Source organism: Myotis myotis, unplaced genomic scaffold, assembly GCF_014108235.1.
Source record: "Myotis myotis isolate mMyoMyo1 unplaced genomic scaffold, mMyoMyo1.p scaffold_m19_p_1, whole genome shotgun sequence".
Classification (NCBI taxonomy): Eukaryota; Metazoa; Chordata; class Mammalia; order Chiroptera; family Vespertilionidae; genus Myotis; species Myotis myotis.
The window spans coordinates 170440916-170468196 of NW_023416313.1; the positions used below are offsets into that span (position 1 = coordinate 170440916).

Consider the following 27281-nt stretch of genomic DNA (forward strand, 5'->3'; position numbering starts at 1 on the left):
ACAAACAAAAAACCCTAGACCACAGAATGTAGGTTTCTTTCCTCTTATCAATGGAAAACTATCCACCTAGAGTTCAAGGGTTAATATAAAATTGGCTCAATTTTTACAAGCTACAACCTATTTTATCAAAAAGAATGCTACATCAAGAGAAATAATCACTCAAAAAGATATCCCGATTAACCCAAGATCACTTGGTGATAAGTCTGGTAGATGCAGACCATATGAGTTCTTGTTTTTGTACTGATATTTACTCACCACATATTTATGAAGGCATATTAGTTCTTAGCCAGGGTTGATGATGTCCTATTAAGCAGCAGCTTGACTTGAACTTACCTTACATGAAGACTCCACCTGCAGACCAGGGCAAGGTATTGGCCCAAACTGGTAGGAGCTGGAGGGTCTCTGCTCTACACTTTTGTGCTTATGTGTCTCTGAGGCAACTGAAAGTACTGACTCAGGCTTTAGAAACTGTGAATCATCACAACAATTAAGAATAATTCTTGCTCTTTCTCCTGTCTCATGTCTTTCCAAAGTGCCTGGAAAACAAGATTAGAGATAAAAATGTATGAAAAATATTTGTCCCAAAAGAATGCAAACAAAAAAATACTTTGAACAGAAAATCACAGTTCTTTAAGCTTTCTCTAAATTATTCAAATCATCGTCTTACAAAGGCTGAAATTATGGATTTGAAAAGCTTATCTTCCTCTTTGTGCTTTTTCATCCGCTGAAATCAACATGACATTCAATAGTCTTTAACAGTAAAAGCTCTTACTTATTATAGAATAAGTAAGTGGTCAATGACAAAAAAAAACCTATAGAATATTTTAGTTAGTGTACCAACTCGCAAACAACAGAGAATCCACAGTGCTTTGCTTGGGTTCCTAAGCCTCAAAGATTCGTGTTGGTGATATAGTTCAAGTGAATAGGGCAAGTAAGAACTCACAAGTTTATTACTACCTCCCTCACCCAAGTGTCCCCACAGCTTCAGGAATGCAGGCCACTCTAGGGTGTTGTTGTTGGTATTGCTGGTATTGTAGCTGTTATAACATTTGACCTTTATTTCTTACGTTATTAGAAGAGGAAAAAATTCCTTCGCCCTTTTCTCTGCCATTCTTGCAGTTTCAGAATTTCAAGGCATTGGCAAGTTCAATTTAAAGTTAAAAGGAACAAATATAAAGCAGAGCAAAAGTATCAGGAAACAATTTATAGAGTGTTTTTATGAAATACAGTGCCATATGCTCAGTGAAATCTCAATATATATGAACTAATTATGATCATTGTATTATATCAGTTATGAGTTCAGTTGCATTATTCATACCTTATTAAATATACAAACTATATAACTACAAAATAAAGAAAATTCACTTGACATACAATCTAAATACAGATTTTATTTTGTATTATTCTTTTCCTATCAATGAGAACAAAGTAGGTGTACTATTTGCTAAGAAGGAAAAAGATCATTCTTACTGATGATATTAAGAAAATACCAATTTAAAGTAATTGCCATCAGACAATAAAAATAATTATTCTATACCACTGTCTTTAGACAGATAGACAGATTTGAAGATTATGACTACCCAATCCTCATTTCTCCTCCTGTCTTCTATATCTTCCTTTACAACAACTAAACTACCATTAGTCGGTGCTCTGGATTCTGAATCAGTAACAATTATTATGTTAAAATACTGGGCAAAAATGTAGTCCCTAGTCTCTTAGCAATGATATTTGTTTCATTTTCCTACAGTCATATATTACCATCTTTAACATAAAAAATAATCAGCATGCTCTTTCTCTAAGGTTTTCTTTTCCATCAAGATTGATATGTCTTCAACAGATGAATTTGGCAGCAACATCAGGAAAATCCTCTCTCAAGGATGACAATAAGAAGAGCTTTACCAACTAAAGATAATAGTTATTACTACTCCCTGAAAATGAACTTGTAACTGTAGCATCTGGTAAAATTCACTGTCTTTATGAGAAATAACTCTTTGAATAATGGCGTCACCATGGATATTTTCTTCTCATAGGTTTTCTGTGGTTTTTCAAACTATGGTAGTTTTTAAAAGATTTTAAGAGTTCTTGGGAAATAATTCATTATACTAAAATAGATAGGAAATATGCCTTACATAATTTTCTATAATCATATATTATTCTATACACAAGTCTTACACAAACACAATTATTTATTTTATTTCTTATATTTTTAGTGGCAAAAAGAGTTTGCCTACAAACTTGGGCAGTAGTGATCCATTTTCATTTATAGACAACCAGCTGAGAATCTACTATGTGCCACTCACTCGCTGCCAGATGCCGGCAACATTTAGTAAGAATGATCAATCCTGCCCCCCCTGGACCTTACCCAAAATCTAATGGTAGTTCAGCCCTGGCCCAGTGGCTCAATTGGTTGAAGCATCATTCCATACACACACACCCACACACACACACACAAAGGTTGCAGGTTCCGGTCAGGGCATGTACCTAGGTTATGGGTTTGAGCCCCATTGGGGTGCATACAGAGGCAGCTGATCAATGTTTTTCTCACTCTCTCTAAAAAATCAATAAAAACATATCTTCATGTGAGCATTAAAAAAAATCTAATTGTAGTTCGAAAGCATTTAAAAACTGATTTGCTATATTTAAAGTAAGTCAAAAGCTATTTTCACTACAAACTAATATTTATTCTAACACAATATTGGACACATGGCTTTGTGAACAATAGTTTCCATCTTGTTTTATTATAAAATACTAGAAAAATAATTAAATTATTTTGTTTCAAAGTACTGGTTGTGACACAAATGTGACTTAAGGAGTGCTTAGTGTGAGTCAATTTATTTAAAAGTTATCAAATATATAAGTTACATATTAAAAATAAGTTGATTTTCTAATAATTTCAGGCCAACAGCTTGAAAGCCCTTGGTCAAACCCTGACAGGGAATAGGTAGGGATTCCCACGTGTGCCAGTTATTAATTTACTAGAGGCCTGATGCATGAAATTTGTGCAAGGGTAGGCCTTCACAGCCACGGCTGCCTCAGCCCTCGCAGCCCCAGCTTCGTCCGGAAGGTCGTTCTGCTGTTCAGCCATTCGGGCAATTTGCATATTACACTTTTGTTATTATAGGCTAGAGGCCTGGTGCACGACATTCATGCACGGGTAGGGTCCCTAGGCCTGGCCGGCAATCAGGGCTGATCTGTGGGGCAACCGGCAGGGCGATCAGTGGGGCTCCCACTGGCACCTGCCTTGGCTGGCCTGGCACCACCTGCTTGCCAGCTGCTGCCAGTTGCCTCCCTCTGTGGGAGGCGACCAGTGGGGCGATTGTGGAGGGGGGGCATTGCCAGCCCACTCACCGGCTGGCCCCGTCCCCCAATCACCCTGCTGCCACCACCAATCACCTCCCTCTGTGGGGCGTCTGGTGGCATGATCAGGGTGGCCCCCACTGGCACCTGCCTTGGCTGTCCTGGGGCCTGTGGGCTGGGGGCAGTTCCTGCATTGAGCATCTAACCCCTGGTGGTCACTGTGCATCATAGCAACCAATTGTTCCACTGGTTGTTCCGCCATTCGGTCTATTTGCATATTAGGCTTTTATTATTTAATTGTTTTTTAGTTCTAAATCTACCCCTCATTGCCTGCTCTGGAAATAAATATGGTCTCTTTAAATAGTTTTTAACAGCTGTTGCAGTGTTAACCTGTGTGGATAAAAGGTGCTGGAAAGACCTGCGGAAGAAAGGACTGTTTCTTCTCAGTTCTGTGCTTTACTGCAGCAGCATCGGGGGGCTCCCCAGCACCTGCCTCCTGCAGGGCATGGCAGGCAGCAGCACCTAGCAGACAGCAGCTTCCTCGGGGACACTCGGGATGGTTTTGTAACAGAGTGCCTCCAGAAAGACATTTCTGGCAACGCCATACCACCCCACATCACAGCGGCTTCTTTACCATCCTGACCACAGCTATGCGCTCTCCTATAAGGTCAGGATCTTAGTGCTGGGGGAACCTGTGCCTCGGGAAGCTTACCTTAGCTCTAGGGATAGTGGTTGCTCCTTAATCTTTTATTCCTATATCTTTAGTTCTTATTAACCAGCCCCTGGTATTCTTTGTGATCATTAATAATTATTTATGTTAAAATGTCTCTGTTCAAAATACTGCATCATTCCTCTTTCCTGATTAGACCCTGATTAATATACCATAATAAATCCCTTTTGATGCAGAATGTTTCATTAAACATATCCCTAAAATTATGGAATTACATAACTTCAGAGATACAGTTAAATAGAGAGTAAATAGTAAAAACAGTAACCTAGGAGGGAGGGCATGACCCCAAGAAGGTCCCAGGAGTGCCTTTGCAACCCTAGTCCAAACAGACAGAATAGCCACTGTTCCTGATACTGAATAAATAACAGAAAGTGAAGGGTAACAAAACTGCTTAGTTCAACTTCCAATTTAAGGAGACCCTTTGCTTTCCAAAGTGCATGCAATGATAATTAGGTCCTTTTCCCCTTTTGTACTGTGCTATGTCAAGAAGATGAGTTAACTCACACTCTCCATTTGGATCGATCTGATCATGGTAAGCAAAGATGTAGAGCCACATTTGAGTTAAATATTATTGAAAGTGACAATTGCATTTCCTCCCTCAAAGCAAATGTTGTACAAAAAAATACCACAAAATCTATCCCAAGTAAACTCTTCATTGTCTGAAATGTATTCCAGTAAATATCTTGCATTTTCTATTATTTTATTAATATGAGTTTTGATATAATCTGTTTTGTCCTAAACTGTATAATAGTACATTAGAGGATGTTATAAATCTAGAAGAAAAGGAAGTTTAGAACAATCGCTTTCTAACAGAAAGTGAAGGAAGGAGGGCGCTAGCAAGCATCCGAAGCAGCTTGCACTGATCCTACATCGCCTATTCCTCCAAAGTCAGACACAGAATCATAATAAGCAGCCAAGATCCTGGTTGCAGGCCCCTATGGACAATAGTTCCCCTTGTATACCCTGATTTTACCACCAACTCAACACAGTCCAGAGAATACTTAATCACAATTTTTTAAATCAGCACTTTCTCTACGACCCCCTTTGCCAGCCTGTACCAAGCAGATGTCCTGCCCACCTGTCAAGGCTGACAGCCAAGACATCTGTGTGGTGGGTAAGAGCAGGCTTGACACCAGCCCGCCCTGCACTCCAATCCTGGTTTTACCCTTACCTGCCGTGTGGCCTCGGGTCAGCCAGTTTCTATGTTTGTGCCTCACTTTCCTCATCTGGGCAGTGGGGATAAGAATTCTTATCTCATAGGGTTACTACGAGGATGACATTGAGCAGATATTTGAAAAGGTTCCTGAGGTTTGACACACATGAGTGCTGCGCTATGCAGCCGCCCTCTGACATAGGGCAGCTTCTTACTCAGCCCCTGTGAGCAGTTTAACAAACTTTCTTGGCTCTGTGGCTCTGTGACTTTGAGATGCCTGATGCCCAGGCCCAGTGGGGGCCCCCCTGCCTCCTACCTGAGACTCGAACCTCCTCAATAAAATGCGTAGGATTATATATTTAACTTATTTTTTAAATCTCCTCAGGGAACCAGGCTGAAGTTTGGCATAAATTAAAGGCTAGATAAATACTTCTTAATGGATTATATGACATCAGCATCCTGGCTAATGAGTGTGTACTGTGGCTACACTTGGGATTAAATCCAAAATCCGTGACCTACAAATCATATTCTTGCCCCTACTTCCTCCCATGTCATCCTCCCCTTGCTCACAAGCTACATCTTTTTTCTTTAAAAGTTCCCTGAAAATATATCCTCTACTGCTAACTCCATCTCATTCTTTTTTAAAAGTTAAACTTATTGGGGTGATATTTGTTAATAAAACTATAGAGGATTCTGGTGTACAATTCTAGAATACATCACCTGTATATTGTATGGTGTGTTCACCACTCCAAGCCAAGTCTCCTTCATCACATTTCCGGTGCACCCTCTTCTGCCTCCCTCCGCCCCTTTCCCTCTGGTAATCGCCACACTGTTGTCTGTGTCTATGAGCTTTGTTTTGTTTTCTTAACCCCTTCACCTCTTTCACCTTTTAAAAATAAATCCTTCTCCTATCTTGCATTGTTTTCTACCTCAATTTCTTTACTCTGAAGAACTTAACACATTTGTAATTGGCATATTTTTATTTGCTTGCTTAAATTCAGAGCTGCCTCCCTACTAGATGCTAAATTCTTTTTGATAAGTATGCAGTCTATGAGCTTGATATAAAGCAGGGCTTAATACATGTTCTCAGAATGAATAAATTAAATTGTACCCTTTCCCTGTAGCAGTGGAAAGAGGCAGCCAATGAAGCATCAGAGCCTACCAAGGTCTCGGTGTGACAGGTGTTCCCACCAAACCTCACCCTTTATAAACTTGCACCCTAGTGCCCAGTGGGGGCGGGGGGCACACAGGGAAAGGCAGAATTCACATGCCCATGCCACTCCCAACTCTCAGGTCTGCTGCCAGGTGGGTTCTGAGGACCCAAGAATTTGGAATTGGAAACAGAAAGTCAGTCTCTGAATGTGACATGTCAGCTTGGTGAGGAGTAGCCATTTCTTGACCTGCGGACTGAGGAGCAGAGAGAAAAGAATATGAAAATGCAGAGACAGGAGCAGAGATGGGGAGTGAGAGAGAGGCAAGGATGGAGAAAAGGGAAGAGAGACAGGAGAGAGGCAGGAGGAAGGGAGGGACAGAGAGAGAGAGAGAGAGAGAGAGAGAGAGAGAGAGAGAGAGAGAGAGAGAGAGAGAGAGATTGATTTTCAATGTCTAGTTCTGATTTTAATTCTTTCATAAGGACTCCTGCCCCTGAGGTCTCTGCAACACGGCTCTTTCTGATACAAATACCTCTTTCTGATAAAACCAACTTCACTTGGCTTCTGCAGCCTTCTAGCTACCTACAGGCCCCTAAGAAAGAAGAGAAGAGATGTTTCTACTGTTGTAAAGGCCAAGTTTGAAGCCATCCAAACAGACAAGCAATGTTGCTATGCAGAGTTCTAGGTAGAGATCAGGGGCAAAGGCTTAAGCATTGTTAGCAGGTGGGTGAGGATCACATCCTAAGGAAAGAGTGCAATCTCCAAGAGAGTTTGGAGTGAGATGTATCAAGAGACCAGCACAAAACCTTCACGCGTTTCTGCACATAAAGAGGAAAGGAAAGGAGGAAGATTCAGAAACTGTTGAAAACCAGTATGTTGCTAAAGTACAGCTGTGCTGTAAATGCATTGGGGTTGTCAATATTCATAGGGCACCTACACTATTTTTGTATTGTTTTTAAAGAGGGCAAATGATCAGTAAACTTCTATCTAAACATTTTTTCACAATCAATAACATTATCACAGCCTACTATTAAGTAATGAATAGTTTTCAATTACATATTGAAAAGCCCTACCCAGACAAATTCCATCTCACAACTTAACAACTAGGTTTACTAACGTAGAAAAAGCAATTGCTAATATACCAAAAGGTATGGAAATGGTTTAAAAAAATCATAGATACTTGATGAATTCATCTACAAATGATCTGGAGTAAATTAAGATTCAAAAACAATTCCCAGCCCATCCAGGTGTGGTTCAACAATTGAGTGTCAACCTATGAACCAGGAGGTCACTGTTCAATTCCTGGTCATGGCACATGCCCAAGTTGTGGGCTCAATCCCCAGTAGGGGGCGTGCAGGAGGCAGCCTATCAAAGATTCACTCTCATCACTGATGTTTCTATCTCTCTCTCCCGCTCCCTTCCTCTCTGAAATCAATAAAAACATATTTTTAAAAAAACATGTCTTATGTGTTCCATGTGAACACATAAGACAAACCAAATTAAAAAAAAACAAAAAACAATTCCCTAATGGATTAATATTTTATCACATTGCACAAAAACATTTTATAATTTTATTAACTTAAAATTATACACAAATACATTTGAGATAGTAATTGGCTTACGTAACCCATGTTGCTTCTCCTGAGTAGCACATTATAGAAATTGCATTGCTACAGGAATGTAAAATCCTCCTAACTCCCTAAAATCACATACATTGCAAACCAATAAATTTTAAACAATTTGTTTCACACAAAAAATAATATATTTCCAATTAAGTATTCTATATATGATAGGATTGTGTAAAAATATAAATAAACAATTCCTAATATGTGATAGGAATGAATAAATGTAATTTGCACTTATATAACATAACAGCAAGAACATGTGAGTGGATACGTTATAGAGTTAGGCCTTTTTCTCCATGAGGCCGGCATTTCCTAACTGAATTCACAATATTAGGCGATGATTAAGAGGACAGTTATATTTCAAAATGGTTCTCTCTAAAACAGAATAGGCTAAAAAAATGGCCTCATCTACCAAATTTAGAAGTCAAGTTTGTAAAATCAGATTTCAACAAATCAGCTGATAGACAGCTATAATCAAATTCCACTTATCAAGGAATTTGACCACTGGGTCTTTTGTAAGATTTATCATTTATCTTCAGTTACACATGAAGTTCATTGTCTTGCTCACATAAGTGTATGGAGATGGACCTGGTGCCCTCTTTCTAATAAAGCCATTTCACAGTTACTGCATCTTACTCCAGAAAATGTATCACTGATGGGAGTTCTGACCAGGGGCAGGGGATCCTAGAGGTATCAAACCTAGCTAAGTAGAAAATAATGGGGGGAGGGAATAAATCTGAAAATATTAAATTAGGCATAAAGGCTAAAAAAATACCATCATTCCTAAATGCATGTGAATATAATAAAGTCAGCTGTAACAAAGATTGCCAAGGATGTGGCTCATTTTGTTCTATAAAAAGATCCTAATATGATAACAAACTCAGGATTGGCTTTATATCAACCTTCTATACCTTAAGGGTATATAGAATACATTTTACAAAGTCCCTGACCACGGCGACCTTAACCCCAGCACTGCCACTGCCTGCAGCAGTCACAGCAACCCTGGGATTTATCAGCTGGCCACACTCCACCTCACGTCTAATTCTGACTACTGACCTCCAGAAAAACAGCATATGGGGGGGCGGGGAATGGAAGAAAAAATAAGGATCAAAACACATAGAGGTTTAAAGTTGCTGAGATATAGAAGGAATAGAAATAATGCATTAATTTTAAACCATAGTTTTCTGGATGAGGCATTTACTTATTAAATAACCCTTCTTCTTAAACATGCTAATACCATAGAACCAACTATGACTAAATTTTAATTTTTAACCTTACTCTAAAACTTAATACAATTTGTAACCAATTTAAGAGGTGCACGGATATTGAAAAGTGTTTCTGTATTATGATATAAAGTATATAATTAAGTTTATAATTACTTATATACAAAACATTAAAATTATATAAAAACTTTGTAAATACCTAATATATATAAAACATGAAAAAGTATTGAAAATATCATTCACTTTGTTGTTTGAATTTTTGACACCAGGCATGCTCATATTTAAATTTTAAAATATTTCAAACACAGATCTTTTCTTTCTTCATGCTCTTAGTTCAGTGGTTCTCAACCTTCTGGCCCTTTAAGTACAGTTCCTCATGTTGTGACCCAACCATAAAATTATTTTTGTTGCTACTTCATAACTGTAATGTTGCTACTGTTATGAATCATAATGTAAATATCTGATATGCAGGATGGTCTTAGGCGACCCCTGTGAAAGGGTTGTTCGACCGCCAAAGGGGTTGAGACCTACAGGTTGACAACCACTGTCTTAGTTGAACATTAAGTACCTTAGGAGAGATTTGACCCCATCATTTATTCACTTTGGTGTCAATTAATTTAAATATTTTGCTGAGTTGATCTGGCATTTTGCCTTGAAAAGGGGAGAGAATTGGAAAAGAAGAAATTGGGGTACAGTCTCCTGAATAAAGTGCTGGATGAGGATTGAAGTCATATATAAGTTCACTTTTTTTGCAGGAGGCTGGGGGGACATGGTGGAGATGAAAGGAGGAAAATATTTTAATTCCACTTAATCTCCAGGGGACTTGGGAGTGGTTTTCTTTAGAGAAATAATGGACAAGCAAAGCTCCTGCAGGAACATCAGGGTTTTGCTTTGAAAGCACCAACTCTTGGTACCCTCACTACAGTGAGGCTTCCCTGGCCACTTGTGAAATTTCATATCATGTTTCTGTTCCAATGACCCAAAAGGCTTCTGGCATCTCTTCGCTCTCCTGTTCCATAGACTCCCTTACCCAGAAACTATCCTACCTGAGTACTGATGTGATAAGGAGGATTCTAAAAATACCCCCTAATAACCCTCATCCTTCCATGACTCCTTCCCCTGTGCATATAATGGAATAGCAATCCAGGGATTATATTGCTTCATGGCAAAAAAAAAAAAGGACACGGCAGATATAAGTAAGGTTTCTAAACAGTCGATCATAAAATATGGACATTATTCAGGTGGGCCATGCCTAAATAGGTGAGCTATTTAAAAGCAGAGTTTTCTCCAACTGGTAGAAGTCAGAAAGAATTAAAGCGTACAAAGAATTAAAAGTGCCATTGCTAGCTTTGAAGATGGAGGAGGCCATGTACAAGGATCAGAGTGGCCTCTAGCTGAGTGACAGCTGGCCAACAGCCAGCAAAGACTTCAGACCTACAAGCATAAGGCTAAATTCTGCATGAGCTTGGAGAAGATTCTTCCCCTGAGCCTCCAGTTAAGAGCCCAGTTGGCTGACACCTTGATTTTGATCTGTAAGAACTTAATTGAGCTGGCCTGGACTTCTAACCTACAAAGCTGTAAGATAATAAGCGGATGTTGTTTTAAGCTGCTAAACTTATGGTAACTTTTTATACAACAATAAGGAAGTAATACAACCAGGACTTGGCAGCAGTACTTTTACTCTGGCCCATAGATTTAGATCTCTTTTTTTATTCTTATTGTTTTATGTTTTAATCCTCACCCAAAGATATGTTTTTGCTAATTGATTTTGAGAGAGAGACAGAGAGAGAAAAGGAAGCATGGATGTGAGAGAAACACCGATCGGTTGCCTCCCATACACTCCCTGACCAGGAATCAGACTGCAACTTTTTGGTATATGGGATGATGCTCCAACCAACCGAGTCACCAGCCAGGATTCTTCTTTTATTCTTTTCTCCCAGTGCAAGCCCTGCCTCTTAAACAAAGTGACTAAATACATAAATTCAAAAAAAATCATAAAAACAAATAAATGTGAAGCCTGGTTAAACATTTCATACTTTTTTTTATAACCCCTTCTTCTACCCTCATTTTTTGAGTAGTTTGAAAAAGCTAGAAAGGGTGGCAATTTCCTGCAGGGAGTTACATTTCCACCTTACACCATAGGGAATCCATGTTCAGGGCTGAGTTTAATGTAAAGAATGTTTGTCTGGCAAAACAGAGAAGAGAATGAAAGGGTTTGACTAGCAAAGTAATCAGTTAGGAAAATTTTCAATAGTTTATGCAAAAGATGATGAAGATCCCAATCCAACTGGCCCTATGGCATTTTAACTTTAAATGTTTTTGGTAGCTCTGAACTACATTACATATTCCCATGTTTTACTGGAGGCTTACAAAAATGTAGCACACAGTTTATCTTTCAATTGATCCAAGTACCTCACTAGATATTGTTGATAGCATTGGGGTTAAGAAACAGCAATGCCTTCTGGAACTAATGATCAGGACTCTCACAGAATGGCTGTCTAGGTTCCAGTGGTCTCTGGCAGGTTCTTAACATTATAGAACCATTCCCTTCTTCTTCTTCTTTAGCCAGTTCATTTATCCTACTCCTCTCACCCCCAACACTGTTCCTATAGTTTATCATCTGCTGCAACTTCCTGCAGGCAGTTTGTATGTAGTTGCATATACCTTATGTCATGGAAGGAGCCTTACAGAATAGATAGGTTCTTTTGGCTTCAGTCTTTGTTCTGTTTCCTCCATACTGTATTGTGGTCCTTTGTCAAGGAAAGATCCCACTATGGGTGGCTGCTTACCCTCTGCCACAATCTGCTACAACCCACCTCTCAGGATGTGCAGATAGTAGTTAAAAGACCTGTGTTGACTCCTGGGTGTGTGCCCAAAAGAACTGAAAACTGAGTCTTCAAGAGACATTTGTGCATCTATGTTCATAGCTGTGGAAGCAACCCAAGTGTCCATCAAAAATGAACAGACAGGCCGAAACCAGTTTGGCTCAGTGGATAGAGCATCGGCCTGCGGACTGAAGGGTCCCGGGTTTGATTCTGGCAAAGGGCATGTACCTTGGTTGCAGGCACATACCCAGTAAGGAGTGTGCAGGTGGCGGCTGATCGATGTTTCTCTCTCATCGATGTTTCTAACTCTCTATCCCTCTCCCTTCCTCTCTGTAAAAAAAAAAAAAAATCAATAAAATATATTTTAAAAAATGAACAGATAAAGAAAATGTGGTATATATGTATGATGGGATATTGTTCAGTCTTGAAAAGGAATTTCTGACACAACATGGATGAACCTTGAGGAGATTATGCTAAATGAAATAAGCCAATCACAAAAGGACAAATGCTGCATGAGGTACTTAGGGTAGTCAAATTCATAGAGACAGAAAGTTGTCAAGGGCTGAGGAATGGGACTTAATGTTTAATGGGTTCAGAGTTTCATTTTGGGAAGCTGAAAAGGTTCCAGAGATGGATGGCAGTAATGGTTTCCTAATGAAGTGAGTGTATTTAATACCACTGAATATGCATGTAATAATAGTTAAAATTGTGTATTTAATGTTATATCTATTTTACCACAATTACACACACATACATACAATATCTTTGCTGATAAAGCAGCCCAAGGAAAACACAAATAAAAAGAGAAGGTAGCTCAGTTAGAGCATCCCAATATGCCGAGGTTGCAGGTTTGACAGTCAGGACACATGCAAGAATCAACCAATGAATGCATCAATACGTGAAACAATAAACTGATGTTTCTCTCTCTCAAATCAAGAAAGCGAAATAAAGAGAAGTACACTAAGAATAAACCCAGGGAATAATATAGAGAGCACATGCAGAAGTAAAACCACCCAAGAAAGAGGGGTCACTGGCCATCAGGAGAAGGCAGTCTCATGGAAGGGTGAGGATGGAGAGAGAGAAGAGAGAGGTCAATTTGGACAAGTCAAGTACTTGGAACCCAGAGAATGACAACTGAACTTGGAAGTGAGGAAACCTCAAAAAAAGAACAGTTTCATTGGAATAGTGTAGGGAAATGCCAGATTACAATGTGTTAAATAAATGGGAGGCAAGAAAACAAAGACATGGGGTAGAGATGGTATTTTGTAGAACACTATCAATTACTTGGGGAGGATAACAAAGAAAGATAATCGAAGCCCACAGTCCCATATCCAAAACATCTCAGACCATAGGGTTTTAGAATTCATGATTTTTCAGATTTTGGAGATATAAGACAATGCACATATTTTTAAAGCTATAGCAGGGCCTCGGAGAGCAGACAATAATCAAACATGTCATATATCTGCAGCAACAAATGAAAAGAAAATTTAGACATGGTGAAGTAAATGGACTCATGTGAGGTTCAGTTTTGTTATTTTACTACAAACTAAAATAAAGAGGAAAAAAAGCTTTTTTTAGGTTTTAAATTAGGGCTAAAAAATGTGGACATGTATTCAAAATAATTGGTAGCCATGAGGCCACAGCTAATGAAAAAGATATTCTCTGAGATAAGTTAGTAGAATGTTCAGTTTTGCAGAATACAGGATATCTGCTCTTGCATTTGACCTCTCCTTATAGCTATTAGATGACGTAGATAAGCTAAGTTATCTAATTCCATACCCTTAATTTTTCTGATTGCTTTGTCTATGTCACTTATGAGTAGACTATAAAGTACTAAAGATTCTTTTATTTCCAATGCTTTAACAAAAGCACAACTTATAAAATCATTGATGAGGGATAGCTTTGCCAGCCTACCAGTCTTGGGAAAACAACATGGTTATAAGAAATAAAGACAAGAGCATTAGAAATATGTAACAATATGATTTTAAAACTAGACTTACAGTTGACGCTTCTGGAAGGAAAGAGAAACTGTGAACACTTAGGAAGTGTAAATCTAGTGTAAACCATGAATTAAAAGTAAATAGTTTTGTCAGATCTTATTCCAGTTCTTTTCTTGGCATTTCAAGGCATAAATGTTCTTAATTTTGATCTGTTGGGATAAAGTACTATTCATTTAACTAAATTTACAAAAACAACTCAGTATCTGTCCACTACTGAACTAACTCTCAGGTGATACCCCGTGTCCCTCAGGGGAGCCGCAGGCACTCTGACACTTCCTTGTGGCCAAAACAAGCCCTTGTTTTCCCAGCGCATGGGTCTAGAGTAGAATGGAATCTATTTTCACTGAATGTGAAAAACATGGAGAAATTAGCAGGTCAATCCATGCTGAGGACTTTTTGACAAGGCTGAGATTAGCAACCCACATTCTTGGTAGCACACAAGATAAAATATGACACCATTCCCGCAGTCAGATTCCCTGCTCACCACTCCCAAGCCTAGAACTTGACCTTTGGGTTTGTTTTCACCTGATTCATCCCTAGCAACACGAAAGATCTTTCCCATCGAATCCTAACAAGTAAGTTAAAGGTACAAGTTGGATATTACTGATACACTTGAATGAATCAAGTGCATCCAATATCCTTTATCTCGCAGCCAAATCAAAGAATTGCTTTCCCAGAGAATAACAATCATTACAGTCCACTGAGTCTCGCTCTTCCAATAATTTCTGTGGCAGCTGGCTACTGGGAAGTTGCTAGGGAATTAAAAGGAGGCAGCATGGGGAGGGGCAGATGGCTCCTTTGGGTTTATTTTGCCAAACATGGCAGCTGTGAAACCCACTAACGTTCAAAAGTCCCTATAAAATGCTTATAGAAGGGTGGGGGGCAAAGTAAGGAGGCGCCACAGAGCAGCCATCCTGACCTGTTTCTCTTTCTTCTGCTGTAAAGTAAGCCCCAGAGATCACTAAATGCAGATCCGTAACAAGCAGATCCAGCCAGCACTGGATCCAGAAGTGTCATCGGCTGCAGGAATCAGCGAAAATGTTTTCTTTACTAAAGTAAAACCCAGGAAGATAGCAACTGAACAGGGAAAGAACAAAGGCAGCCAAGGATGCACCTTAATTGGCAAAAGTAATTTTAAGAGCAGAAAATGTTTATTGTATCATTAGAATGAGATTATACTGATATTTGTTTCTGAGCATACAAAATGTTCCAAAGACACCCTAGAAATACCTCAATAATATGCCTAACATATATTAAGATGCCAGAGATTAACTCCTTAATTAAAATCCACACAGACACACACAAGTATATGTGCTTTACCAGATAAAAATAAATCATATAATGTAGAATTTTGAAAATGAGTCTGGGGTATCTAAAAACTATAACCATGTTCATAAAAAGTATAGTTCTATAATAAAAATGTAGATAATTGTTGAGATATTTAGACTAATAAGAACTGAGAAAGAAGCAAATTCATGTTTGGGAAAAGAAAATTACTTGTGCCTCTTTTGTTAATGGCCTTTCAGTGTGACATCTGGATTTTAAAGAGCACAGCAGAAACTACCCCATGCAGATCTTTTATTCTCTTGGATTTTTCTACATCCTTGGAATTTCCTCACTTTGAAAAGTTTGTAAAATTATAAGATTAAATTAACATTTATATAGTTTTGCTAAAGAGGAGGTCCATGTTCATTAGATGGAATTATGGAAGAGTATTGTGTTGGGGGCAGGAGGGGAGTAGGGGGAGAATGTGTTCCTGTTCTGTGTGCGTGCATGCGTATGGGTGAGCACACATGCATGTAAAGTTGTCTACAAAGACTTTATATATTAAAATTTTAAAAATTATACAGTAAGACTTACATGCCTTTCTTTAGTGATCCAGTGTTAATAGTTGGATTTATTTAATTTGGTTGAAAATAAGGTTAAACTCTTTATTATTGTACTAGAGGCCCGGGCCACAAAATTCGTGTGTGTGGGGGGGGAGGGGGTCCACTCAGTCTGACCTGCACCCTCTCACAATCCGGGACCCCTCAGGGGATGTCCAATTGCCAGTTTAGGCCCTGTGGGATCAGGTCTAAACTGGCAGTCGGACATCCCTCTCACAATCCAGGACCACTGGCTCCTAACCACTCTGCCTACCTGCTTGATGGCCCCTAACCGCTTGCCTGCCTGCCTGATAGCCCCTATCCACCTCTGCCTCAGCCCCTGTCATGGTGGCTTCATCCAGAAGGACATCCAGAATGATGTCCGGAAGGTCATTTGGCTATTCGGTCTAATTAGCATATTACATTTTTATTATTATAGAATTTTTCTCTGGTATTAAAAAAAGGCAGTACCCCATCAGTACTTTATTGACACTTCCAAAATACTGAATATTGAAAACTTCCTAAGCAAATACTCTCAAGGTTTTACTATTAGTTGTATTATTATTTGCATAACTAATTCACTTCATTGTACTGATGAGGTGGTCATAATAATCTGGCCGGTCATAATAATCTGGCCGGTCACAATAATCTGGCCGGTCACAATAATCTGGCCGGTCACAATAATCTGGCCACTCAGTGTACATGCTCTGTGTTGACATGTTTTCATTCCTCTGGACCTATGCCTAGAAGTGAACTTGCTGGTTCATGCAGTAATTCTATGTTTAAGTTTGAGGAACTGCAGAACTGTTTTGTACAATAGCTACTCCATTTTATATTCTCATCAGTAATATAAAAGGGTTCCTATTTCTCCACATCCTTGGCAAAACTTATGTTCCTTTTTTTATTATTATAAGCATCTTAGTGAATGTGAAGTGGTATCACATTGTGATTTTGATTTGCATTTCCCTCCTGGCTAATAATATTGATAATCTTTTTGTGTGCTCCTTGGCCATTTCCATATCTTCTTTGAACAAATATCTAATCAAGTCCTTTGTGCTTTTTAAAATTGGGTTATTTGACTTTTTGTTGTGTTTTAAGTGTTCTTTATATATTCTGAATATGAAACCTTTATCAGATATGTGATTTGCAAGTAACGTCCCCCATTCTGTAGGCTGTCTTTTCATATTCTTGATAATGTCCTTTGATGCACAAAATTTTTAATTTTTATGAAGTCCCATTTATCTATTTTTTTGTTGTTGCTCTGGTTTCTTTTTTATTAGAGTAACCATATGGCATATACATATACATGTATATGGTTTTATTTTTTAATTGTCTTTTGAAGACTGTGTAGTTTGAAACCACAGAAGAACAAATGTTTCATTTCTATTGAGTCATAGTGGATTGACTAATTTTCTAGCTAACTGCTACTGATTTTACTAAGAAAAAATAAATTAAGAAAGAAAATTCAATCCTTGTGGTGAAAATAACTCTAAAATGTATTGTCTGCTTTATTACGTCCTCAACTGCATATACATAGGTTTTGTTCCAGTGGCCTGTTCATAAGGTGGTTGTTGTAAAACGCAGAATGTGTTCTCTCACAGAACCACATCATAGGCAGAGGCTGGGTCCCCAAGCCACGCTACAGGAGTAAAGCTTTCCTGCTCGAATCACATAGTTCCCATTACCTGAGCAAGAACAGGAAGAAATGAACAAAAATACATTCACATCCACCCTAAGTTCTATGTTCTCATTGGCCAAAGACTTCAGTGTCCCTGACCTCCAGGTCCCAGGCTGCTTCTGATATCGCCTTAGGTCTGCAGTCCACCATGGATATAATGAATACATTTAAATGTGCCCACTGAAGCCAGAAATGCCCAAGAAGGAGAAAGCCCAGCTTTCCAGCAGGTGTCACAGGACCTGGACTGGAGGCTGCCCAGAACCTGTGTAGCATCTCCAAGAGCTTCCTGAACGGTGGAAACAATTCCAGCTTTTGTTTGGTGACTGTCCTCCCGTGAGCACAGGAAAGACGGCCCTGAGCAGTGAGACAGTTTTGCCTCCCCTCCCTTCCTGTCAGCTGTCGCTTCTGCTGACACAGTGCCTGCCGCTGACACCCTCCCCGCTTGTGATTTGCTGTTTCCAGTCTGTGACCTGGGAAATCAGATGACCAGAGCTGTTAGAACTGTGTGTAAATGGAGAGCCGAGTGCTGAGGGATAGACAGAGATCATCTCCTACAGGAGAGCAGGCAGCAGGCTTCCTGGCAGCCGTCTCAGAGCTTTTCTTAACCAATTCCATGCTTGACAGTCTCACAAAGCTGACCTCCACCTGCAAGGTGTCCTGTTGTATGGTACAGTGGAGAACACACAAGAATGAGAGAGAGAGATGAACCTTCTAGTGCAGGTGCCCGGCACCTAACCTGGGAACCTTCAGGCTCAATCTCTCTCTGTTCCACTTTCTCACTAGCAAAATGGGTATAAGCATATAGTCAGTGAAGTGTGATAAATTAAAAACTGTAAACTGCTTTAGAATAAGCTATTATAAAGATAATGGCCGAAACCGGTTTGGCTCAGTGGATAGAGCGTCGGCCTGCGGACTGAAATGTCCCAGGTTCGATTCCGGTCAAGGGCATGTACCTTGGTTGTGGGCACATCCCCACTAGGGGGTGTGCAGGAGGCAGCTGATCGATGTTTCTCTCTCATCGATGTTTCTAACTCTCTATCTCTCTCCCTTCCTCTCTGTAAAAAATCAATAAAATATATTAAAAAAAAAAAAAGATAATGATCTTTCAAAAGATTATCATCAGTCTTAAAAGGTCTACAAACGACATCTGCGGGCCAAATCCAGCCTGCTGCCTGCTTTTGTAAATAAAGATTTAATGGAACACAGCCTTGCCCACTTCTTCAAGGATTGTCTATGGCTTTTCTTGCGCTACAAGGGCAGTGTTCAGTAGTTGCAACAGAGATCATCGCATGGCCCACAAAGTTGAAATTATCCAGCGCTTTACAAAAAGTTTTTCTGATCCATCTTCTTAGGAGGTGTTTTATTTTCAAGCAAGTCAGGTTTCATTTTCCCCCACACAAAAATCCAGTTGCTTGATATGACGTATTTCACAACGTAAACCATAAGCTTACAGGAGGCCTTCCATAAGAATAATGTTATATTAGTAACATACAAGAAATTCATTACACAAGTTTTCTGCTTGTAAATCCATTACTTGTGAACAGAAAAGTCCTTGGAATAATCTAAATCTAATTCTTAAAGGAACAATAAGCACAGAGCCGAGACTTATTTCTGGTGTGCATTTTAAGGGGGGGAGGGGGATCAGTATTACATTATCCCTATTGTGTCTCACAGCAATGAGGGCCACAGCGCTGCCCAGAGTTGCTGGTGCCAAACACACTGTGGGAGCTGAAAGATGAATCTAAATGACATCTCCAATTCTTTTTCCTTCCTAATCAGGCCTAACCATCATGGGGCAGCTGGCAAATCAATACGCATAACTGGATGCCCTCGTCACTCCCAACCTGGCAGCACTGCATTTTTAGAGCCGAAAGATGAGGGCCCTCACGGTGACATAAATAGTCCTCTACTTCGGTTGCTTGCTTCTTCCCTGAGATGACATGCCCAGCTATGATCCCGAACCTCACCCCGGCCTGCACCTGACCATGCCACCTGTCGCAGAAAGGAACATCTCTTGTGATTCAATATAAAATGGGCATGAGGGTAAGTGGCTCTAGACCAGTGGTTCTCAACCTTCCTAATGCCGCGACCCTTTAATACAGTTCCCCATGTTGTGGTGACCCCCAATTTCATTGTTACAAATTGAACATAATTAAAGCATAGTGATTAATCACAAAAACGATTTGTAATTATATATGTGTTTTCCGGTCTTAGGCGACCCCTGTGAAAGGGTCGTTCGACCCCCAAAGGGGTCGTGACCCACAGGTTGAGAACCGCTGCTCTAGAATATGCTTGTATATTCTACCAAAGAGTTTCATGAATAAAGCAGGAATAGGCTATTGTAAAGCGTTTGTGAAAAACGGAAGACGTTTTATAGCCCATTCTCAGCACCTAGGAGAAGGTGGCACAAGAATTGACCTATACTCAGTCTCTCTCTCAACTTTTCACCAAAGCAGACTTTTGGCACAGGCACAGTTGAGAATTACTAACTTACTTTGCCTTTAAGCCGATCTCCCTCCCCCCTCCCCGCCCTGCCTTTTCTTTCTAGGCCCATTTCTCCCAGTCCTTATCCACTGACACCTCCTGTTTTCCTCTGTGGGCTCTGAAGTTGCTCTAGTGCTGAAAGATCTGATAAATGCCTTAGTGTCAATGTATTCCTCTTGTGTATAGAGAGGAGGCAGGGTGCTGGAGAAGAGGAGCAAAGAATAGGTCTGTTCATACATAGAACTAAGACTGACCTTTTAGCAAAACTGAAAGGCAAAGGCCCAGAAAACACTGGCAAGAGTAGAAAACACACAGACTTATACCTGAGGTGAAATATGCTCTGCAAATCTAGGAACTCCAGCGGAGGCTTGGAGGAGAAAGCTAAGAACACACCTACATTTGAGCAGCCACGATCCAAGAGCCATCAAAAATGGCCAAGGTTAAGATGAACTCATTTTTGTACTCAATCTACTGAGACCCAAGAATATTTGGGTTAGTTAATTCATTTGTTCATTACTTACTTACTTAATTAATTAATTTATGTGCCAGGCACACCAATGAGCAAACAGATTCTATGCCCTCACAACACTCTTTTCAGACTAACTGTCTTTGGTCTTTAGCTGATATTTCCACCCTCAGTTTATGAAACTATAAGCTTACTGATCCTAGATTTTTCTACCTTTAAGGAAAAAGATGAAATAGAAATCAAGTACAATAAACATGATGAAAGCATCATACCTACCTGAAATCCAGCTTGGGAAAGAAAAAAAGATCATTAAATTTTAAGCAAAATCGGAATTGCAGAGTTTAAAGGGAAGCCAAAACAAAATTAATACCAGGCACAAGATTAAAGGAATAATATAAACTTATTTAAAAGGAATGAGTGTGGTAAGAAAATGTAGGCTGCCAGCCACCTCCACAGACTGTTGTGGGACTCCAATGAGAGCGTCAATGAGAGGATGCTTTGAAAAAGTGAAGCGGTACATCTCAAATGGGAAGGCATCGATACAATGATTAATAATATTTTCACCTATAATAAGATCCATCTTACCGAGGCCGGTTTGGCTCAGTGGATAGAGCGAGCGTTGGCCTGCGGACTGAGGGGTCCCGGGTTCGATTCCGGTCAGGGGCATGTGCCTGGGCTGCGGGCATGTCCCCAGTGGGAGATGTGCAGGAGGCAGCTGATCGATGTTTCTCTCTCATCGATGTTTCTGGCTCTCTATCTCTCTCCCTTCCTCTCTGTAAAAAATCAATAAAATATATTAAAAAAAAAAAAAAAGATCCATCTTAGGTTGAGTTACAGTTGTTTATAAACTTAATGTAAATAACCAAGAGATAAAGAGCCTCACTGTCTCATTTGAAACAAATATTCTATAAGTTAATATGGCACATTAATTAACTATTAATATTAAACAATGCACACAAAATGTGTGCATATTATTTGATATGACAATTCTTAAAGTTTTTAAATAAAATATATTTTTTATTGATTTCAGAGGGGAAGGGAGAGGGAGAGACATAGAAACATCAGTGATGAGAGAGAATAATTGATCAGCTGCCTCCTACATGTCCCCCCCTGGGGATTGAGCCTGCAACCCAGGCATGTGCCCTGACCAGGAATTGAACCGTGACCTCCTGGTTCATTGGTCCACACTCAACCTCTGAGCCACACTGGCCAGGCTAAAACCGTTCTATAGAAAGCGATATAAATAACCAACTGTAGGAGATTCCTTAGTTAAAGCATGATGTATCCATAATGGCCACTATGATGATTATTGTCCATTTGACAGTCCACTCCATCTTTCCCTCCTCTTCTCTGTCCAGAGGACAGATCGCTGTATTTTAGCTTGACTCCATTTTCCAGGGAAAATATTTTATTAGCAGTATCCACGATGGAAAAAAATGCAACTGCACATATTTATAAGTGCATGTGTTCTACAGACTCAGACTTCACAAGCAGAAGTCAAGATTTTGCCACACTCTTTTATGACGTTAATGACAATAATAATCTATCATAACAAAAGTGTAATATGTTAGTTAGACCGGACAGCCGAACTGGAATGACCAGTGGGCGGGGGGTGGCGCCAGTGAGCCTGCGCTGCCAGGCCAGCCATGGGGGTCCCAGCATCCCCCCTTCCACAGAAGCAGTGGGAGAGGCTAAGGCGCAGGCCCGGTCCCGGCGCTGCCCCTTCCGCAGAAGCCATGGGACAGGCAGCGCCGGGACTGGGCCCATGCAGCTGCGGGTCCTTGCATCACCCCTTCCACAGAGGTGGGCAGGAGAGGCTGAGGCATGGCCTGGTCCCTTCGTCACCCCTTCCACAGAGGCAGCAGGAGAGGGGGCTGCATTGTCCAGGTTCTGGCACCATGTCTTTCGCACAGGCGGAGGGGGGAGGGGGGAGGGGGGGCATGGTCCTAGAGCCTCCGCAGAGGTAGAACAGGGTGCGACCATGGCACCTCAACCTCCCACGGCATCTCCCAGGGCCAGTCTCGCCCTAGATCACCCCCCACACCAGTGGGCGGGGGGCAGAGCCAGCACTAAGGAGCAGTGAGCCAGGCTTCTGGCTGAGTAGCACTCCCCGTCCCCCACAAGCCAGAAGCTGGGCTCAGGGCTGGCAAGCCCAGTGGAGGTGGCGTGAGCCTCTTCTGACTCCACAGCAGGCGGACAGTAAGGAGCGAGGGGTCCTGGACTGCGAGAGCCCCGGACTGTGAGAGGAATGTCTGAGTGCCAGCTTAGGCCCGATCCCTGGGGGATCCTGGACTGCAAGAGGGCACAGGCTGGGCTGAGGGAGCATCCCTCCCTCCTAGTGCATGGGTGGGGTTCCTCGGGCTGGCCGGTGATTGGGACCAATCAAGGCCCTCTCACCCAGTCCTGATCAGGGTCGATCGGGGCGGCTGGCTGGGGGCAGGGATGGTGGGAAGTTGGCCGGACATGGGAGGTTGGCTGTGGGAGTGCACTGACCAACAGGGGGCAGCTTCTGTGTTGAGCATCTGCCCACTGATGGTCAGTGCATGTCATAGTGACCAGTCATTCGGTTGACTCGTCATAACAGTTGCTTAGGCTTTTATATATATAGACTAGAGGCCCGGTGCACAAAAATTTGTTCACTTGGGGGGAAGGGGGGGTCCCTCAGCCAGGCCTGTGCCCTCTCGCAGTCTGGGACCACTCGGGAGATAACGACCTGCTGGCTTAGGCCTGCTCCCGGGTGGCAGAGGGCAGACCCAATCCCTAGGTGCAGCCCCTGGTTGGGCTCAGAGCGGGGCCGATTGGGGAATTGGGGCGCCGCCCCCTGTCATGCACAGAGTAGGGCGGATTGGGAGGTTGCGATGCCACCCTCAGTCACGCTCAGGGTAGGGCCGATTGGGGGGTTGGGGCACCGCCACCTGTCACACTCAAGGCAGGGTCGATGGGGAGGTTGCGGCGCCACCCCCTGTCACGCAAGAGCATGGCCAATCAGGGGGTTGGGGAGCTCCCCCCTGTCATGCACAGAGCAGGGCCCATCAGGGGGTTGGGGAGCTTCCCCCTGTCACGCACAGAGCAGGGCGGATCAGGGGGTTGGGGGCGCCGCCACTGTCACACTCAGGGCAGGGCCAATGGGGAGATTATGGCTCTACCCCATCACACACAGAGCAGGGCCTGTGGGGTGGGGGGGTTGGGGTGCCGCCCTCTATCACCCACAGAGCAGGGCAGATCAGGGGGTTGGGGCACTGCCACTCTCACACTCAGGGCAGGGCCGATGGGGAGGTTATGGCTCTACCCCCGTCACACACAGAGCAGGGCCCGTGGGGTGGGGGGGTTGGGGCACCGCACCCTGTCACACACAGAGCCGCAGGGCGATCAGGAGGTTGTGGAGCTCCCCCCTATCAGGCACAGAGCAGGGCCGATCAGGGGGTTGGGGTGCCTTCCCCTGTCACTAACAGAGCAGGGCCGATAGGGAGGTTGTGGCCCCACCCCCTGTCACACACAGAGCCGCAGGGCAATCAGGGGGTTTGGGCGCTGCCCCCTGTCATGCTGATCCCGGTGCCGGGAGACCTCGCGGCTCTGCTGATCCCAGTGCTGGGAGGCATATTACCCTTTTACTATATAGAATAGAGGCCCGGTGCATGGGTGGGGGCTGGCTGGTTTGCCCTGAAGGGTGTCCCGGATCAGGGTGGGGGTCCCCACTGGGGTGCCTGGCCAGCCTGGATGAGGGGATGATGGCTGTTTGCAGCTGGTCACACACCCTTCGGGGTCCCCACTGGGGTGCCTGGCCAGTCTGGGTGAGGGGCTGAGGGCTGTTTCAGGCTGGGACTGAAGCTCCCAACTGCTCCTTTTTTTCTTTTTTTTCTTGTTATTCTGAGCCAGCTTTAGCTCTGAGGCTCCAGCTCTTAGGCCTCCGCTCCTGAAATCAGGTATCTGGTTTGTTTAGGTTCTACAATCGAAACTCTGTATCAACTCCAGGTCTGAGATCCCGGCTAGCTGAAAGCTGGTTTCTGGGGTTTTGTTTAGCATCTATTTTTGTAACTATGTTTCAATCTGCCAGCTCAGAGGCCTGCAGCGGCAGGCGGGGAACGTTGGATTCCTCCGTCACTGAAGCAAGCAAGCCTCATGTTAGTTTCAAGCTGCCTGGCTGCCGGCCACCATCTTGGCTGGCAGTTAATTTGCATATCTCGCTGATCAGCCAATGGGAATGGTAGCGGTTATACGCCAATTACCATGTTTCTCTTTTATTAGATAGGATTACTAAGGGCTTAGCACCTATAGGCTCTGTTGCAAGAATTGCACTTAATCCTAACAGGAAGGCAGAACTATGACTCCCACTGCACAGATGAGAAAATTGACATGTGAAGAAGCCAAGTCATTTGCCAAGGTCTTATAGATCTTTGCTATCAGGCCCCGTTTGCAAGCCTGGACTTTACAGTCTATTTTATGCATTATACTTAACTGTCTCTCAGGTTGATAGGTTATGTAAGAACTCGAAAACTCTCCTAATTTTGTGTATATTGTGCAAAGAACAACAAGGGCCCTCATATTGGTTGCACATTTATACATCAGAGCTACAACTTCCACATCAATAAAATGGAGAATAAGACCTTTCCTTTCTATCCTAGAATTGTGACAATCTAATGTGAAAACAAGCATGAAATCCTGTCAAAACTATGAAGCATGGTACACATATAAGGTGTATTACGTTGCACCCATTGTAAACCAGTACATTAGCCATCATTATTAACACAGGAGAGTCAAATGTAAAGAAAGTAGCAATTATTTTGGTGACGTACAGCTCTAAACTAGAATATTACAAACTATCCATCTGTTAGTAATACCTGACATAAAACCACCACTGGTTAATCAATAAATATCATGCAATGGTTTCAGTAAAATGTACTCTCCAGGGTACTCCCCTGATTCATTTACTAATTACCTTGCCTTATTTGATATGCTCCCAGCATTTGCCTGAGATGTGTTACTCTCGAGTTATATATCAAAACTTTCTTTAAAAAATTGAAGGTTCAAACTATACATTCACTATGACATCAAAAGTTCAGGTGAGCCACTCAAGTTTCAGTTTCCTTGACTCAACTTTTTAGAGTTTTGTAATTAATTATATTCCATTGTTACTGGTCATCAATTAACTCAAAATGTTTCTGAGACGGTGAGTGTGCTGAAGGAGGCAGAATTGAATGATAATTTGAGACTGGTAGGACACTAAATTTCTCTCTTGTTAATAATTAAAGTAGATAAGGTATGCCTTTATTTATAGCTTCCAGAAATATCCGGCTCATTCCTGTGCACTGCCCTGTCAGCTAATCATCATTGGTCAGGACCTGACGTGGGCCACTGTTTTATTTTCCACACCCACCTTCCCCTGAAGCTATCAAACGCAGTCCACCCAAAAGTTAAAGCAGTGAGGCCACCACAGCTTTATTTTCTGGAATTCTCCACCTAGCCAAAAGTTTGGATGCATAAAAATGTAAAGGATGGAAAAGGGGTAAAAATGTCAATTTACCTGTTTCAATCTCCCAGATGTAAACGGAGTCATCTGCACACCCAACAATTAAAAAATTCTCAACCGGGTGCCACTTTATCATCTTCACCGGGAACAGGTGCTTCCGGGCACAGAAGAGGAACCGCTTCTCCTCCAGGTGGAGGAGGGCCACGGAGTGGTCGCCGCACACACAGAAAACCACCTGACTGCTCCTCAGCTGTGGGGGGAGCAAACAAGCAACATCCTTTGTAAGTAAACAGGCAAATGCTTTCTTTAAAATTGAATCAGACCCTCGCCCTGCTAATGTCAAATGTTTATTAAAGCCCCATTTTGTCAAATGACATTCTACAGCACCCCTCCACCTAACACGCTGGAGGAGAGCTTTAAACACCGCGTAGATTTAAAACCCAACACCCTGTCGGGAAGGTCAAGAGATGCAAGTACAAAGGAGAATTCCAGGCCAGATCCACTTGTAAGGTAAATGAAGGACTTGACCATCACTCAGCAAATTCAGGCAGTGTGAGGCAGACGTCGGAAACAATGCAGAGTAAAATAAACCCCAGAGCTAATTTGTTGCCACAAAAAGAAGCTATTTGTAGACAGAAGCTTAGGCGCAAGGGAATCATGAGCTAGTATTTTCCACTTAAAGCCTCAAAATGTGATTTGGTGCTGTTCCCAGAACTATACAGATTCTGATCCAAACAGGAAACTCAGTGTAGACACAATATAAAAGAAGTCAGCATTAGATAGTTCCCAATTAATGTTCCGTCTCAAAGACACACGGACCAAAAATAGGCTCACAGGATAAAGAGTCTTAAGATACTTTAAAAAAAAGCCAGCCTGTGGTTACCTGGAGCAGTTTAGGGTAGACACCATCCATGCTGGTGCTGGTGAAGGTAATCAGGGAGGAGTTTATAGCAGCTCTGTGCCTCCCCACCATTCATACAATAGTCAGACTGTGGATGCTGGTGGGCTGGGGTGGGGTGGGCTGGGGGAGGCGGGTGGTACAGGAGGAAAGCAGGTAGTGGCTTTTCTACCTTCTCTGTTTCTTTTCTAATCACCTTGCAATTAGGATGTTCCCACTTTCACAAAGGCAACTGGCCAGCGTTTCAGCTGCTGTGTTTAAAGCACCAGTTGGGATCCCTTGAAAATCCCCCAGTACCCATCACTGACCACATTCAACGGGGCATTGGGAGGCACGTTCTTTTTAAGGAGACTACAGAAATCCTGAGGGAACCAAAAGCACAAAGTGGCAGGTGAATAGATGGGGAGAGCCTGGCCTTG

At 42.0% G+C, this 27281-nt stretch overlaps 1 protein-coding gene across 5 annotated transcripts in view; it reads right to left on the reverse strand.

Annotated features, from left to right (window-relative positions):
- Positions 1 to 27281, reverse strand: part of WDR72 (WD repeat domain 72) — a 207305-nt gene that overhangs the window by 132306 nt on the left and 47718 nt on the right. For all 5 annotated transcript variants that reach the window (XM_036302003.1, XM_036302014.1, XM_036302037.1 and 2 more), the window contains 2 exons: positions 26019 to 26214; positions 334 to 536 (listed from right to left, as the gene is read on the reverse strand). In XM_036302003.1, coding sequence (XP_036157896.1) covers positions 334 to 536; positions 26019 to 26214 — 399 coding nt within the window. The remainder of the gene's footprint in view (positions 1 to 333; positions 537 to 26018; positions 26215 to 27281) is intronic.